Here is a 16,668-nt window from a genome sequence, read left to right on the forward strand (position 1 = left end):
ATAAGAAAGCCTTCTTCAGCAATCAATGCAAAGAAATAGAGGAATACAATAAAATGGGAAAGACTAGAGATCCCTTCAAGAAAATGAGAGATACTAAGGGAACATTTCATGCAAAGATGGGGACAATAAAGGACAGAAATGGTATGGACCTAACAGAAGCAGAAGATATTAAGAAGAGGTGGAAAGAACACATAGAACTGTACAAAAAAGATCTTCATGACTCAGATAATCAGGATGGTGTGATCACTCACCTAGAGCCAGACATCCTGGAATGTGAAGTCAAGGGGGCCTTAGGAAGCATCACTATGAACAAAGCTAGTGGAGGTGATAGAATTCCAGCTGAGCTGTTTCAAATCCTAAAAGATGATGCTGTTAAAGTGCTTCACTCAATATGCCAGCAATGTTGGAAAATTCAGCGTGGCCATAGGACGGGAAAAGATCAGTTTTCATTCCAATCCCAAAGAAATGCAATGCCAAAGAATGTTCAAACTACCGCACAATTGCATTCATCTCATACACTAGCAACGTAATGCTCAAAATTCTCCAAGCCAGGCTTCAACAGTACATGACCCGTGAACTTCCAGATGTTCAAGCTTGTTTTAGAAAAGGCAAAGGAACCAGATTTCAAATTGCCAACATCTGCTGGATCATCAAAAAAGCAAGAGAGTTGCATAAAAACATCTACTTCTGCTTCATTGACTATGCTAAAGCCTTCGACTGTGTGGATCACCACAAACTGTAGAAAATTCTTAAAAAGCCGGAATACCAGACCACCGTACCTGCCTCCTGAGAAATCTGTATGCAGGTCAAGAAGCAACAGTCAGAACCAGACATGGAACAACAGTTTGGTTCCAAATTGGGAAGGTAGTAGTCAAGGCTGTATATCATCACATTGCTTATTTAACTTCTATGCAGAGGACATAATGTGAAATGCTGGGCTGGATGAAGCACAAGCTGGAATCAGGATTGCTGGGAGAAATATCAATATATGCATCTCAGATATGCAGATGACATCACCCTTATGGCAGAAAGTGAAGAGGAACTAAAGAGCTTCTTAATGAAAGTGAAAGAGGAGAGTGAAAAAGTTGGCTTAAAACTCAGCATTCAGAAAACTAAGATCAAGGTATCCTGTCCCATCACTTCCTGGCAAATAGATGGGGAAACAATGGAAACAGCCAGAGACTTTGTTTTTCAGGGCTCCAAAATCACTGCAGATGGTGACTGCAGCCATGAAATTAAAAGAAGCTTGCTCCTTGGAAGAAAAGCTATGACCAATCTAGACAGCATATTAAAAAGCAGAGACATTACTTTGCCAACAAAGGTCTGTCTAGTCAAAGCTATGGTATTTCCAGTAGTCATGTATGGATGTGAGAGTTGGACTATAATGAAAGCTGAGTGCTGAAAAATTGATGCTTTTGAACTGTGGTGTTGGAGAAGACTCTTGAGAGCCCCTTGGACTGCAAGGAGAGCCAACCAGTCCATCCTAAAGGAAATCAGTCCTAAATATTCATTCGAAGGACTGATGCTGAAACTGAAACTCCAATACTTTGGCCACCTGATGCGAAGAATTGAGTCATTGGAAAAGACCCTGATGCTGGGAAAGATTGAAGGCAGGAGGAGAAGGGGACAACAGAGGATGAGATGGTTGGATGGCATCACAGACTCGATGGACATGAGTTTGAGCAATTTTCTGAATTTGGTGATGGACAGAGAAGCCTGGTTTGTTGCTGCCCATCGGGTCGCAAAAGGTCGGACACGACTGAGCGACTGAATTGAACTGACCTTACTGCTGCTGCTGCTGCTAAGTCGCTTCAGTCTTGTCCGACTCTGTGCGACCCCATAGATGGCAGCCCACCAGGCTCCCCCGTCCCTGGGATTCTCCAGACAAGAACACTGGAGTGGGTTGCCATTTCCTTCTCCAATGCATGAAAGTGAAAAGTGAAAGTGAAGTCGCTCAGTCGTGTCCGACTCCTAGCGACCCCATGGACTGCATCCATCCATGGGATTTTCCAGGCAAGAGTATTGGAGTGGGGTGCCATTGCCTTCTCCCATGGAGGAGCCTGGCGGGCTACAATCCCTGGGGTCGCAAAGAGTCAAAGAGTCAGTCTAAATTGTTAGACTGAGCGACTAAGAATTCAACACCTGCGTGGCGTGAGGCCAAAAGACTGGACAGAATAAACGCTGGACTGTGGTACAACCCCTGCTCACCGTCCAGAAGGCTTGGAAGCTAGGAACTGACCCTACAGTATCAAAACACTCCCTCAACAGCCAGTAAAAAGCATTTAGGGGCGGAGGCTCCGAGTCCCCGCCCCTCCCGGCCCGCCCCTAGGCCCGAAAAGGAGGCGGGGCTCCGCAGACGCCGCGGCGGGCGAAATGCTGCAGCCGGCGGTACGCCTGGTGTGGCTGAGTCAGGTTCCCTACGCCGAGTTGCTGGCGTTGCAGCAGCGTTGGCTGCGGCGGCTGCAGGCCGAGCCAGGGACCGAGGCGGGTGCCCTCCTGCTCTGCGAGCCCGCAGGGCCTGTGTATACCACCGGGCTGCGCGGCGGTCTGACATCCGAGGAGACTGCGCGACTGCGGGCCCTGGGTGCCGAGGTGCTCCCCCTTGGCCGGGGCGGCCTAGCCACCTTCCACGGCCCGGGCCAGCTGCTGTGCCACCCGATACTCGACTTACGACCCCTCGGCCTGCGCCTGCGCACCCACGTGGCCGCGCTGGAGGCGTGCGCCGTGCGCCTGTGCGAGCTCCAGGGCCTACCGGGCGCCCGCGCGCGGCCCCCACCCTACACTGGAGTTTGGTTCGGCGAGCGCAAGATCTGCGCGATCGGTGAGCGCCTTGGGGCGGGGCCTGGCGGGGCCGGACCAATGGTGGTGAGGGCAGAGCTCCGGGCGGGTGTCACTGGCGCGGGTTTTGAATCATCTGCCCACTGCCTTTATCTAAGGCTCTTCTCACTGATATCTTCAGAACCAGGTCACTTCGGAGGTCACGTGGTTCAACACACTCATATTTAGAAATGGAGAGACAACGAGAAGTGAGTTGCCAGGTTACTTCACAATATCTGGACAATAAGGGTGAAATTTTTTTTTCATAATTTTTTTAAACAGCGGAATCTTTGTTAAAGGACGTTTCTGTAATGTCCATAGTAAGTGCAGCCAGTGTGGAGTCACAGGCGTCTCCTCTCATTTTGTCCCGCTCCCCGATCTGTGTCCAACCTCTTGGGTGCTCTAGAAACAGAATTGGAAAATCGGTGGTCTAGTCCAGTTTCTTCATCTCACTGAGGACCGTCATGAAGCCTGGGGAGGGAGGATGTCTATTCTAAGAGCCGTTGGTTTGCCTTGCAGGTGTCCGCTGTGGAAGGCACGTTACGTCCCACGGCCTGGCGCTGAACTGTTCTACGGACCTCACGTGGTTTGAGCACATTGTGCCCTGTGGGCTGGTTGGGACAGGCGTCACTTCTCTGAGTGAGGAGCTCCAGAGGCATGTCACTGTGGATGAAGTAATACCACGTTTCCTTGAGGCCTTTAAAGAGACCTACAAGTGCACGTTGACCTCAGAGGACAGCTCCAGCTGAAGGGCGTTTATATTATCTCACGCTGGAGGTCTTGTCTTGAAAAGCACCACCAGACTTGGGAGTCACTGAAACCTAGATTCTAGAACTGGCCCTGTCATTCACACATCAGGAGACTGTGGGCAGATCATGAGCTCTGGGCCCTTGGTTCCATATGTATACGGTTTATTTATATCTTCCCAACCTACCTCAGATATGAAAACATTGTGAAAAGCACAAAGATAAGGCATTAGCACTACTGTCGACACCCATTTCTTAGCTCAGAAAAACTCAGGTATCATAGCGTGTCATTTCTCAAATATTTCCTCAATACTGTATTTAATTGGGAAATCTGGGCTCCAGTTCCTTTGATTGTTGTAAGAATCATTTTTCAGGATCATCCAGGTGAAGGTGATGTGATGTGGATTTTTTTTCATTCTCAGGAGACCTGGGAGCTTTCTGCAATGACAGGGAAGTGGAAAGACTTCTTTAAAGAGTAATATGGGATTCTGTCTTCCTGGGTTGGATTCCTCAAGCCTGATGGCTTTTTTAGTTAGGTAACCTGAGCTAGGCCAAAGGCTACGGGAAAGAGAATAATAATTTCTGACCCTGTACAAATGCCAAAAATAGAAGGGTTTTTTTTTTTAATATGAGATCTCTATAAAGGTTGTATGTTAATTATCTATAACATGTCACCCCAAAGCTTAATGACTTAAAAGAATAAACATTTATTATCTCATATACTGTGGTTTGGAAATTTGGGAGAAGCTTAGCTGAGTGGTTCTGGGTCAAGGTCTCTTCTGAGATGCAATCGAGATGTCAGCTGTCGGAGGACTTCCCTGGTTCTCCAGTGGTTAAGACTCTGTGCTGCCAATGCGGGGGCCACAGGTTCAAACCCTGGCTGGGGACCTAAGATCCCATATGCTGCATGGTGCAGCCAAAAGATTTTTAAAAAAAAAAGATGTTAGCCGGGGCAGCTCTCATCTGAAGACTTGACTAAGGCTGTGGAATCAGCTTCCAAGATGACTGACTCATATGCTTGGTTGGTACTGGTTATTAACAGGAGGGCTTAATTCCTCTTCACTCCATGTTGCTCAGTCGCTCAGTAGTATTTGACTCTTTGTGACCCGCCATGGACTGCAGCACACCAGGCTTCCCTGTCCATCACCAACTCCCAGAGCTTGCTCAAACTCACATCCATAGAGTCGATGATGCCATCCAACCATCTTGTCCTCTATTGCCCCCTTCTCCTGCCTTCAGTCTTTCCCAGCATCAGGATCTTTTCCAAGGAGTCAGCTCTTTGCATCAGATGGCCAAAGTATTGGAGCTTTAGTTTTAGCATCAGTCCTTCCAATAAATATTTCAGATTGATTTCCTTTAGGATTGATTGGTTTCATCTCTTTGCAACCCAAGGGACTCTCAAGATTCTCCTCCAACACTACAGTTCAAAAGCATCAATTCTTTGGCACTCAGCTTTCTTCATGGTCCAGCTCTCACATCCATACATGCTACTGGGAAAACCATAGCTTTGACCAGACGGACCTTTGTTGGTAGTGTCTCTGCTTTTTAATAAGCTGTCTAGGTTGGTCATAGCTTTTCTTCCAAGGAACAAGCTTCTTTTAATTTCATGGCTACAGTCCCTCTGCAATGATTTTGGAGTCCTAAAAAATAAAGTCTCTCACTGTTTCCATTGTTTCACCATCTGTTTGCCATGAAGTGATAAAACCAGATGCCATGATCTTCATTTTTTTAATGTTGAGCTTTAAGACTCTTTAGTTCCTCTTCACTTTCTGCCATGGGTGGGGGGTGGGGGTGTCATATGCATATCTCAAGTTTTTTATATTTCTCCTGGCTATCTTGATTCCATTTTGTGCTTCATCCAGCCTGGCATTTCGCATAATGTCCTCTGCATAGAAGTTAAATAAGCAGGGTGACTATATACAGCTTTGATGTACTCCTTTCCGAATTTGGAACCAGTTTGTTGTTCCATGTCTGGTTCTAACTGTTGCTTCTTGACCTACATACAGGTTTCTTAGGAGGCAGGTAAGGTGGTCTGGTATTCCCGGCTCTTTAAGAATTTTCCACAGTTTGTGGTGATCCACACAGTCAAAGGCTTTAGCAGAGTCAGTGAAGCAGATGTAGATATTTTTCTGGAATTTTCTTGCTTTTTCTGTGATCCAACAGATGTTGGCAATTTGAAATCTGGTTCCTCTGCCTTTTCTAAATCCAGCTTGAATATCTGGAAGTTCACAGTTCACATACTGCTGAAGCCTGGCTTGGAGAATTTTGTGCATTACTTTGTTAGTGTGTGAGATGAATGCAATTGTGTGATAGTTTGAACATTCTTTGGCATTGGCTTTCTTTGGGATTGGAATGAAAACTGACCTTTTCCAGTCCTATGGCCACTGCTGAGTTTTCCAAATTTGCTGGCATATTGAGTGAAGCACTTTAACAGCATCATCTTTTAGGATTTGAAACAGCTCAGCTGGAATTTCATTGCCTCCACTATCTTTGTTCTTAGTGATACTTCCTAAGGCCCACTTGACTTTGCACTCCAAGGTGTCTGGCTCTAGGTGAGTGATCACACCATCGTCGTTAACTGGGTCATTAAGATCTCTTTTGTATAGTTTTTCTGTGTATTTTTGCCACCTTTTCTTAATATCTTCTGCTTCTGTTAGGTCCGTACCATTTCTGTCCTTTATTGTGCCCATCTTTGCATGAAATGTTCCCTTGGTATCTAATTTTCTTGAAGAGATCTCTAGTCTTTCCCATTCTATTGTTTTCCTATATTTCTTTGCATTGGTCACTGAGGAAGGCTTTCTTATCTCTCCTTGATAATCTTTGAAACTCTGCATTTAGATGGGTATATCTTTCCTTTTCTCCTTTGCCTTTCTCTTCTTTTCTCAGCTATTTCTAAGCCCCCCTCAGACAACCATTTTGCCTTTTTGCATTTCTTTTTCACGGGGATGGTTGCACTTTATAGGGCTGCTTGCATATTCTCATTGCCTGGCAACTGGCTTTCCCCAGAGCAAGCGATGCCAGAAAGAGACAAGGTAGAAGCCACAGTGTCTTCTGTGACCCAGCACTGGAAGTCACACAGGCATTTCTGCAGTCTCCTAAGATGTGAGCCCTATTTATTCAGTATAGAAGGGACTACGCAAGGGTGATAAGAGGTGCAGGTCATTAAGGGCCGTCTTGGAGACTGGCTACCACAGGCAGTTAGGGTAGAAGGAGCCTTGAATAAGAAGTCAGGCAACCTCAGTTCCAGTCCTGGCTCTGTAAAACAGTAACCAACAACATTCTAGATGGCAGCTGCTTCCTGAGGGACTGCAGAGAACAGAGCTCCCTGCTGTTGATTGGCGTGTACTGGAGGTAAGCCACCAAAGTGTTCATTTGTGCCACAACTAGTGAAGCCCTCACCCTTTAGAGCCCGTACTCCACAAGAGAAGCCACCACCGTGAGAATCCTGCTCGCTGCAACTAGAGAAAGCCCTCACACAGCAATGAAGACCCAGAGCAATCATAAATAAATGAATAAATAGTTAAGATGGTAAATTTTAAAAATCCAAGATTGGAGTTGTGGCTGGCTCCTGAACAAAACCAGAACTTGTAGTCCTTAGGAACCCACATGGTCTCTTCTGTTCTCTGCCGTGCTTCCTGGTGTGTTTGCTTCATTCTGTCTTACTCCAGTCCAGCTTTCTCTGTTTCCCAGGCCATGTGGTAGAAGATGGCTTCTGCTGCTGTTACCCATGTATGTTGGAGTAAAGTCAAGGAAAATCCCCAGGTTTCTGGATGCGAGGTATTGCTGGAACAGAGAACACTGGATGATGACCAAGTTTGGAGAGGATGATAATGAGTTTGCTGCTGCTGTTGCTGCTGCTGCTAAGTCGCTTCAGTCATGTCCGACTCTGTGCGACCCCATAGACGGCAGCCCGCCAGGCTACCCCTTTCCTGGGATTCTCCAGGCAAGAATACTGGAGTGGCTTGCCGTTTCCTTCTCCAATGCATGAAAGTGAAAAGTCAAAGTGAAGTCGCTCAGTCGTGTCCGACTCTTAGCAACCTCATGGACGGCAGCCTACCAGGCTCCTCCATCCATGGGATTTTCCAAGCAAGAGTACTGGAGTGGGGTGCCATTGTCTTCTCTGGATAATGAGTTTAGTTTTTGATGAGTCAAGGTTGAGATACTTGTGGAAGATGCATGTGGAGAGGCCCAGTTGGGTCTGTGGATCTGGAGCACAGCTGTCTTGAGTGACAGTTTATGTCTGGAAGCCCAAAGAGAGAAGCTGAGGGCAGAGGGCTGATAAGTGTGAGGTGCAGGCCAAGGAGACCGAGAAGCAGTCTAGGCAGAGATGTAGCACAGGACCCAGAATGAGACAATATGCTGATCTCATTCACTCTTCTGGCTGCATAGCAAGATGGGGAGGTTTATTTCACAGATGACAAAACTGGCTTGGGAGGCGGAGTGACTTCTATGAGGTCATGCACTTAGGGGCAGAGTCAGTCCCTGGCTCCTAAGCTGGGTCTTTCCGCTCTTGCACAGCTGTCTCTGAAGGGAGAGCAGGGAGAGCCAAGGAGGTCGCTGAGCCTGTGGAACTGGGTCAGGCCACTGCTGCGGGTTCCCGACTCCTTCCTTCCTGGTCAGAGCCCACCTCCGGTTTCCCACCGGGGCCCTTCCTCAAGGAAGGAAGCTAGGCATACGAAGGAGGGTAGTTAACACCCTGGCTTTCCCACCTCCAAAAAGTCTCTTCTTGTTTATGCAGAGTCTTTTCCTCCTAAATAAACAAACTGTCCAGGGTCTGGTAAATGAGTGCTAAGTGCGAGGACGTGACCGACTGCAGTGACTTTCCCAGCATCTTATTCCTCAGCAAGGCTGGCAGGAAACCAGACAGGACCTGCTCTGGCAGTATGACCAGGTGCGCCTCGCTTCATGGCAAGAGCCTCTTTCTGAAAACCTTTATGGAAATCAGATGTTTGCAATCAAAATGTGATTTTTTTTTTCACTAAATTGTAATTTACATATTATCACACCATGTTACAATAACTATACAGTTTTAAAAAACAAGAAAAATTTCACTCCCACCTAAAAAACATCCTTTCCATTTGTGTGTGTTTCCAGTACTTGATCATAAGCCGACATCTTTTATTATTCTAACCCATTATTCTGTCTTATAATTCTATTATTATAAAGTATTACATGGAAAAAATTTTGTATACTCTTTTAAACCAAACATAATATTACAAACATTTTCCCACATTGCCAGATAGTCTTTAAATTTTTAATGTCTTAATCTTATTTTTATTTCTTTTAAAACAAATCTTCTAAAAAATATATCGGTAATACATGCACATGGAATTAAGTTTAAAAGGTACAAGCAGGCTTTCCTGGTGGTTCAGTGGTTAAGGCTCCAAACTCTCAATGTAGGGGGCACGGATTTGATCCCTGGTCAGGGAACTGAGATTCCCACGTGCTGCATGGGCAGCCAGATAAATAAAAGGTACAAAATGCTACTACTGAATTGTAAGTCTTACTGCTATCCCTTTTTCTCTGTAAACCCAGGCCCTTTCCTAGAGGCTTAAATGAAGGTAAATGTCTCATTTATATTCTTCACGTGTATTTTATACATATCTAGGCATACATGCATTTTCATGTGGTAGCATACTATACACACATCCCTGTACTTTGGAGATTGCATCAGGTCAGTATATAAAGATCATCCTCATTTTAAAAATGACTATGGAGTATTCCATGACTATGGAATATTCTGAATACTATGGAGTATTCAGTGAATTTATCATGACTTATTTATCTGCTGCTGCTAAGTCACTTCAGTTGTGTCCGACTCTGTGCGACCTCATAGATGGCAGCCTACCAGGCTCTGCTGTCCCTAGGATTCTCCAGGCAAGAACACTGGAGTGGGTTGCCATTTCCTTCTTCAATGCATGAAAGTGAAAAGTAAAAGTGAAGTCGCTCAGTCGTGTCTGACTCTTCGAGACTGCATGGACTGAAGCCTACCAGGCTCCTCCGTCCATGGGATTTCTCCAGGCAAGAGTATTGGAGTGGGGTGCCATTATCTAATCCCCCATAATGATGTTTAGATTATCACTAATTCTTTGTTTTACAACTAAAGCTACAGTGAGAATCTAGGACTTCCTTGGTGGTCCAGTGGCTAAGACTCTGAGCTCCCAATGCAGGGGGCCTGGGTTTGATCCCTAGTTAGGGAACTAGCTCCCACATGCCACTGCATTGTGTAATGCGTGTGGTGAGCACAGAGTTTGCATTTCTGGAAGTGATTTTCTGAGTCAAAGGATATGTGCATTTTTATTAGATGTTGTCATATTGCCTTCCATAAAACTTGCTAATTTATGTTTCCATCAGCAATGTACAATGCCTGTTGTATTGGAATTTTAACAGTTTTAGCATCTTAGAGTTTTTCATCATTAAAGTTTTTTAGCATAAACTCTTTCTAATGTACAGCAGTGAATCCCATGTACCCGTCATTCAGGTAAAACAATTAACTCATGACCAGTCTTAGCTTATCTAAACCTGGGCCCATTTCCCGCCTCCTCCCTGGATTATTGTGAAGCAAGTCACAGATACTGTATTATTTCATGAATAAATATTTCAGTATGTATTCTCAAAATATAAGGACTCAAAATGTAACCACAATATACTAACACATGAAAAATACATCTTCAGTATCAACAAATATTCAGTTAATACTCAGATCTCTCTCTCTTCACCTTTCCCTCTCCCTATAGGTGATTTGTTCAAACCAGAATTGAAACAAAGTCTACACACTGAATTTGGTTAAGGCTCATAAATGTCTCTGAAGTCTTTTTTCACCTATAGGTTCCTCCTCCCTCTTTTGAAGATCTTTTCCTCCTGTATTTCCTGAAGATTAAAACGTAGATCCTGATATTTGGTCTGATTCAGATTTGATTTTTTTTTTTTCTTTTTTTAGCAAGCCTCCTTCATAGGTGATGGTGTGTTTTTACATCAAGTGGCACACAGTATCTGTTTTGGGGTTTAATTTTTTTTTCCCTTTTTCTTGTGTCAGACCCTAGATCTATTATTTCATTGAAAGTGAAAGTGAAATTCACTCAGTTGTGTCTGACACTTTGAGACCCCAAGGACTATACAGTCCATGGAATTCTCCAGGCCAGAATACTGAAGTGGGTAGTCTTTCCCTCCTCCAGGAGATCTTCCCAACCCCTGATACTATCATTCCTTCTTCATTTACCAGTAGGAATATGTCTATAGAACTGACAGCTTGAAAAGAACTCAATATGACCTGTAGCATTAGTGTTATCAATATTAGCATTTTATTAGCTTATTGTTTTGTCCATTTTCATTAAAATGGGTACTTAAACTCTGTATAAAAGAGTAGCTTTTACAGCTGCCTTGAAGTTTAAACTGAGTTTAAATTTGAATCATATTTAGATTATTAGCACTGAGTACTTCCTTTAAAAAAGGGGGTTCATACATCATTCAAGTCCAAGAGACACTAGCATAAGGCTACAGTGTTACATTTTTTCAATTTACCTAAACTGTGAGCTTTTTAAAGCCAGAGATCTTTTCTTTGTTTTGTTTTGTCTTTGTATCCTAGCATGTGAAAGGAAACAGTGGTTCAATGACTTGTAATTATGAGGAATTCCCTGTAGACTCCCCTTCAGTCCTTCTGTTGACAGACGTCAGTGTCTATTCTATGAAGTGGTCATCCCAGCCCCAGATGTAGAGCATTCTTTATAGTTCCGATTGTTAGAAAGTTTCCTCATCCCAAACTGAAACCTGCCCCCAAGCGTCATAATTCTGTCCTCCTGCAAGTCCTCTTCTGAGAGCCCTTCCCTGGCCACACCCTGCACCCCCGTCACTTGTTTCCAAGTCTGAGCCTGTCCAGAGTGGGAGCTTCCCAGGCAGGGACTATGGCTGTATCACCCATGGCCCCTCAGGACCAGCCCAAGGCCTCACATGCTGATGCCCAGTAATGCCTGTTGAGTCAGTAGATGAGCTCTGTCCTAAGAGCAGTCTCATCTTCTCCTTACACGTTCCTGATTTTTCTGCTCTTCATAAAATGTGGCCTCCAGACTCTACCCCACTTCAACAGGCTCCACTTGGCTAACATGCCCTTAACCTGTGTTGCTTGAAGATAACACGCCTGGTGTGGTCTGGCCAGTGCGTGGTGTGTTACTGGGGACACAGAGTTATATCAGACTTGGTTCCTGTCTTCAAGCAGTATCACTGGGGACTGGGGACTTGGAGACACATCAGACTTGACTCCTGTCTTCAAGGAGCTCACAGCTTTGTGGAAGAGACACACCAGTAAAGAATGTTCACAGCAACCAATTATAAGGACCATGAGAGAAGTTTGCATGGGTACTGTGGAACACAGAAGTGAGTAATCTTAACAGGGAACAGGGGAAGAAAAGGCTCAAGTGACTCCTAGCTTGTAAGTAAGAGAAAAATCTAGCTCTAACTCAATGAAAAACAGTATCTTAGATCTGGTAACTAAAAGGTCTGGGGATAGACATTAGCACAGATTCATCTCATCCCTGGAGTAGGAAATAGCAACCCACTCCAGTATTCTTGCCTGGGAAATCCCATGGACGGGGGAAGGAGCCAGTCAGGATTTCTTCACCTCTTTCTTCTCTTTCTTCACCTTCTCTTTCACCCATTGCCCAGAGGAGACTGGAAAGGAATGGGAGGATCCCATCCATCTGACTGTTGCCACCGCCTCTGCTTGCTCCTCCCACTTGCCCCGCCAAATGCTCACACACTTTTTCACCTAACAAGGGCCTTACCTCCTTGCTCTTGAGTTTCCATCTGGGTTGGTGAATAAAGAGGCACCATAGGGTGGGAAGAGACTGAATGGGGGGAAAAGAGGAGGGGTTCCTACATGACGTCACAGTCCCAGCCTGGCTACCCTCCTTAGGTTCCAGTAAATACACCCCACCCTGGCCCTCCAAACCTAGCAATGCTTTCCCTCCTCACTGTTGCTACCGGACCTGCTTCTATTCCCTGTCAATTTCCTAAATCCACCTTCATGCTCTCTTCAGAGTATCTAGTTGCAAGGTGCCATCTGACTTCTGCCAGGATACTGACTTAAATACAGCCCTGATTTGCAGTCAGAGGCTGGGCAGGGAACATGCTATGCCCTGTGAGATGGGTGCTGGCAAGGAGTTCCTGTTATTCAGCTCAATTTCACCCCTCTAGCTCAACCCACATGGGCACAGGGCTATACTAAGCATAACTTTATAGTCATTACTTAATCATCACAGCAAATAACAAACCCACAAGTTTGTATTGCTGACTGTGTTCTGAGAAGAAGAAAGTGGCTCAGATGAAGAGTCGCCGAAGTTCATACAGTTAGCTAGAGGCAGGTCCATGATTTGAACTTGGACTCCAAAGACTGTACAATAAACAGCACTCCTATTGTAGGGGAAAGAATCTCTTTCTACTGGCTTTATTCACAGAATATAGTGTATACATGGAACAGCAGGCAGACCATCTTGTTACCACAAAATGGGATCCTGCCTGAACATGGAGCATCGGTGAGAAAAGCAGAGCCCAAAGATGCAAAAAGATAGATTCCTGAAAACATCATCTGAGCTTCTGGATCTAGCTATGGCTGAAGCTACATATGTCAGGATATTGAAATTTTGTGCCACGTGCTCAGTCATGTCCAACTCTTTGCGGTCCCATGGACTGCAGCCTGCCAGTCTCCTCTGTATGTGGGATTTTTCAGGCAAGAATGCTGGAGTGGGTTGCCATTTCCTCCACCAGTGGCTCTTCCTGACTGAGGGATTAAATCAATGCCCCAGTGTCCCCTGATTCTGCATTGGCAGGCAGAGTCTTTACCACTTATGAGGTGATAAATTCCCTTTCCTACTTAAGTCAGTTCGCACTGAGTTTTCTGTCTGTTACAGCTAAAGTTCCTAATTGATACACCTACCTCCTCTATAAACTCTAGTCCTCGCTGAACCCACATTCTTCTGTATTCACATAGCCCTTATTGTTTAAACCATTCAAAAGTCCATATTCATACAACCATGAGCACACGTGCCCTTTTAATTAAAAAAAAATTTTTTTGCCCATGTTGCATGACTTGCAGGATCTTAGTTCCTTGACCAGGGATTGATCCTATGCCCTTGGCAATGAGAGCAAGGATTCCTAACCATTGGACTGCCGGGAAATTCCCAATAGTTATTCTTTATGAAATACTTGCTTCACAGGTACCAAGTGAAGTGCTTTAAATATAATATCTTACTGTAATTCACACAACAATAAGATGCAGTTGTTTTTATACCTATTCTACAGATAGGGAAACTAAGACTCAGAGGGGTTAAGTGCTCCCAGATGATATTAATAATTGGCAGGGCTAGGATTCAAACCCAGCTCCACTGGACCCCAGAAGCTGTGTTCTTCACCACTGTTCTACCTTGCCGGCCAGGACCCAGCTTGTGTGAGGGTGAAGTGGAGAGACGAGGCCACTGAGATGTTCAGTCTCCTGACACTGCACCTTGCTCCACCTCCTCCAGAGCTCTTTTCACTGCTTTTTGCTGCCTGCAGAGGCAGGAGAATGATTAAGCTCAGAAGGAGAAGACAGGGACTTCCCTGGTGGTCTAGTGGCTAAGACTCCATGGTCCCAAAGCAGGGGGCCCAGGTTTGATCCCTGGTCAGGGAACCAGATCCAACACCCTGCAACTAAAGATCCCGCTTGCTGAATCTAAGACCTGGTGCAGCCAAATATATATATATATATATTGAAAAAAAGAAAAGAATGAGAAGACAAGTATTCTGCAGGTTAGACTGACAGGTCAAAATGAGACAAGATTGCGGAAGCACAGACACAGGCTCCTGATGAGTAATGGAATAAAATAACTTGATGTGACGATTAAACTTCCTCTGTGATTCATGCTGTATTTTCCTTGGTAACCTAGGCTTCTGAGACTGTTGACGACGGATATCATTCATGCTCATCCTCCCTCCCAATGCTTGTCCCCCACCTCCTAGATAGACACTGAGTTATATCCTGGGTATTCCATGGTGAAAAAGATACCTCGTCTGTGTTCTTATAGTGCTTACCATCCAGCAGGAAAGACAGACCCCAAATCAGTACACGGAAGTGAAAAAAGTGAAGTCGCTCAGTTGCGTCCGACTCTTTGTGACCCCATGGACTGCAGTACCCCAGGCTCTTCTGTCCATGGGATTCTCAGCAAGAATACTAGAGTGGGTTGCCATTTCCTTCTCCAGGAGATCTTCCCGACCCAGGGGTTGAACCCAGGTCTCCAGCACTGCAGGCAGATTATTTACTATCTATGCCACCAGGGAAGTCAAATCAGTACATAGATAAATAGAAAACTGGGTTGACTCTTATGAAGGAAACAAACAGGGGACTGCATGGATGATGGTTCTGTTGACCAAGAGATAGAAGACTCAAGGGAGCCAAGGAAGAAGTCACGACTTCCAGTCCCAAAACGTTATCCAAACAGAGACTTTAAGTAGGTAGTTACATATAGAGTCTAGCATTCAGAGGAGAGAGTTCTGGCCAAGAGGCTGAAAGAGCATCAACTTCTCTCAGGTTCTATCCCTTCCTGGAAGCTTTCCCTGATAACATAATTCTGAGTGATCTTTCTCTTCATTACTTTTATTCATTCATTTATCAACAAGTTCTCAGTAAGGTCTACTCTGTGTAGACTCTGTGTTAGCTTAGTGCCCTTAAGGAGCTTATATTCTAAGTGTGGAGTCAACAAATAAAGTAGGCAATTAAAAGTACTGTGTTCAAGGGAAGTGCAGGGGGCTGTAGGAGAATGGCCTTCTGCATCAGCCAGGTCTGACAGGAAGCAGGTGGCCTTCTCCCGTCAATAATTTGAGGAGGTCCTATTCAAATAGGTGGGCAGGGAGTAGGGAAACCACAGGTGTTGTGAAGTACCCTGGATCTCACCCAAGGCCTGAAGGGGAGCAGGAAGGAGGTGGTAACAGAAATTCAGAGAAGAAAAGAGGACTAAGATAGGACTGACTGACAGGAGCTGTGACCTTCACTTGAGGGATGCAGCAAGAACAGTAGACATATATATCCCATCACTTCATGCCAAATAGATAGAAAAAAAGTGGAAACAGTGATAGACTTTATTTTCTGGGGCTCCAAAGTCACTGTAGTCAGTGACTGTAGCCATAAAATTAAGACGCTTGCTCCTTGAAAGAAAAGCTATGACAAACCTAGACAGCATGTTAAATTAAAGAAGAGACACCACTTTGCCAACAGAGGTCTGTATAGTCAAAGCTGTAGTTTTTCCAGTAGTCATGTATGGATGTGAGAGCTGGACAATAAAGAAGGCTGAGTGCCAATGAACTGATGCATTTCAAATTATGGTGTTGGAGAAGACTCTTGAGAGTCTCTTGAACTGTCAGGAGATCAAACCAGTCAATCCTAAAGGAAATCAACCCTGAATATTCATTGGAAGGACCAATGCTAAAGCTGAAGGTCCAGTATTTTGGCCGCCTGATTCAAAGACCTGACTCACTGAAAAAGACCCTGATGCTGGGAAAGATTGAGGACAGAAGGAGAGGAGGATGACAGAGGATAAGATGGTTGGATGGCATCACCAAGTCTATAGATGTGAGTTTTAGCAGATTCCAGGAGACAGTGAAGGACAGGGGAGCCTGGTGTGCTGCAATCCATGGGGTTGCAAAGCACTGGACATGACTTAGTGACTGAACAACCACAACATATATATAAATATATATATGTGTGTGTGCGTGTGTGTATATATATATATATATATGAATTTTTTATTTAAAAAATTTTTATTTTTGACCACATTCAGGATCTGTTACCCAACCAAGGATCAAACCTGTGCCCCCTGCAGTGAAAGCATGGAATCTTAACCACTGGACCATCAGGAAAATCCCTATTTTTTAAAGTTAAGTGTTGATAGATTAGATGATGTTAGATGTTATTGGAAAGCAAGGCAGGGAAAGGCTTTGGGGAGGGCAGGAAAAGGAAGGGATTAGAATTTGTAAATAGATGGTCAGGGAAGGCCTCACTAAGAAGTGGCATTTAAACAAAGACTTGAAGGAGGTGTATCTCGAGATGAGCCTTCAGTTGGCCCACTCCACTCCCTCACCC

At 44.8% G+C, this 16,668-nt stretch overlaps 1 protein-coding gene across 1 annotated transcript; it reads left to right on the top strand.

The window, feature by feature from the left end:
* On the top strand, nt 2,355-4,283 carry LIPT2 (lipoyl(octanoyl) transferase 2 (putative)). Its single transcript, XM_013969771.2, has 2 exons — nt 2,355-2,821; nt 3,337-4,283. The coding sequence occupies exons 1-2, from the start codon at nt 2,374-2,376 to the stop codon at nt 3,564-3,566; spliced, it is 678 nt and encodes a 225-aa protein (XP_013825225.2). The 5' UTR covers nt 2,355-2,373; the 3' UTR covers nt 3,567-4,283.

The sequence above is a fragment of the Capra hircus genome, chromosome 15, assembly GCF_001704415.2.
Source record: "Capra hircus breed San Clemente chromosome 15, ASM170441v1, whole genome shotgun sequence".
In the NCBI taxonomy this organism is placed as follows: domain Eukaryota; kingdom Metazoa; phylum Chordata; class Mammalia; order Artiodactyla; family Bovidae; genus Capra; species Capra hircus.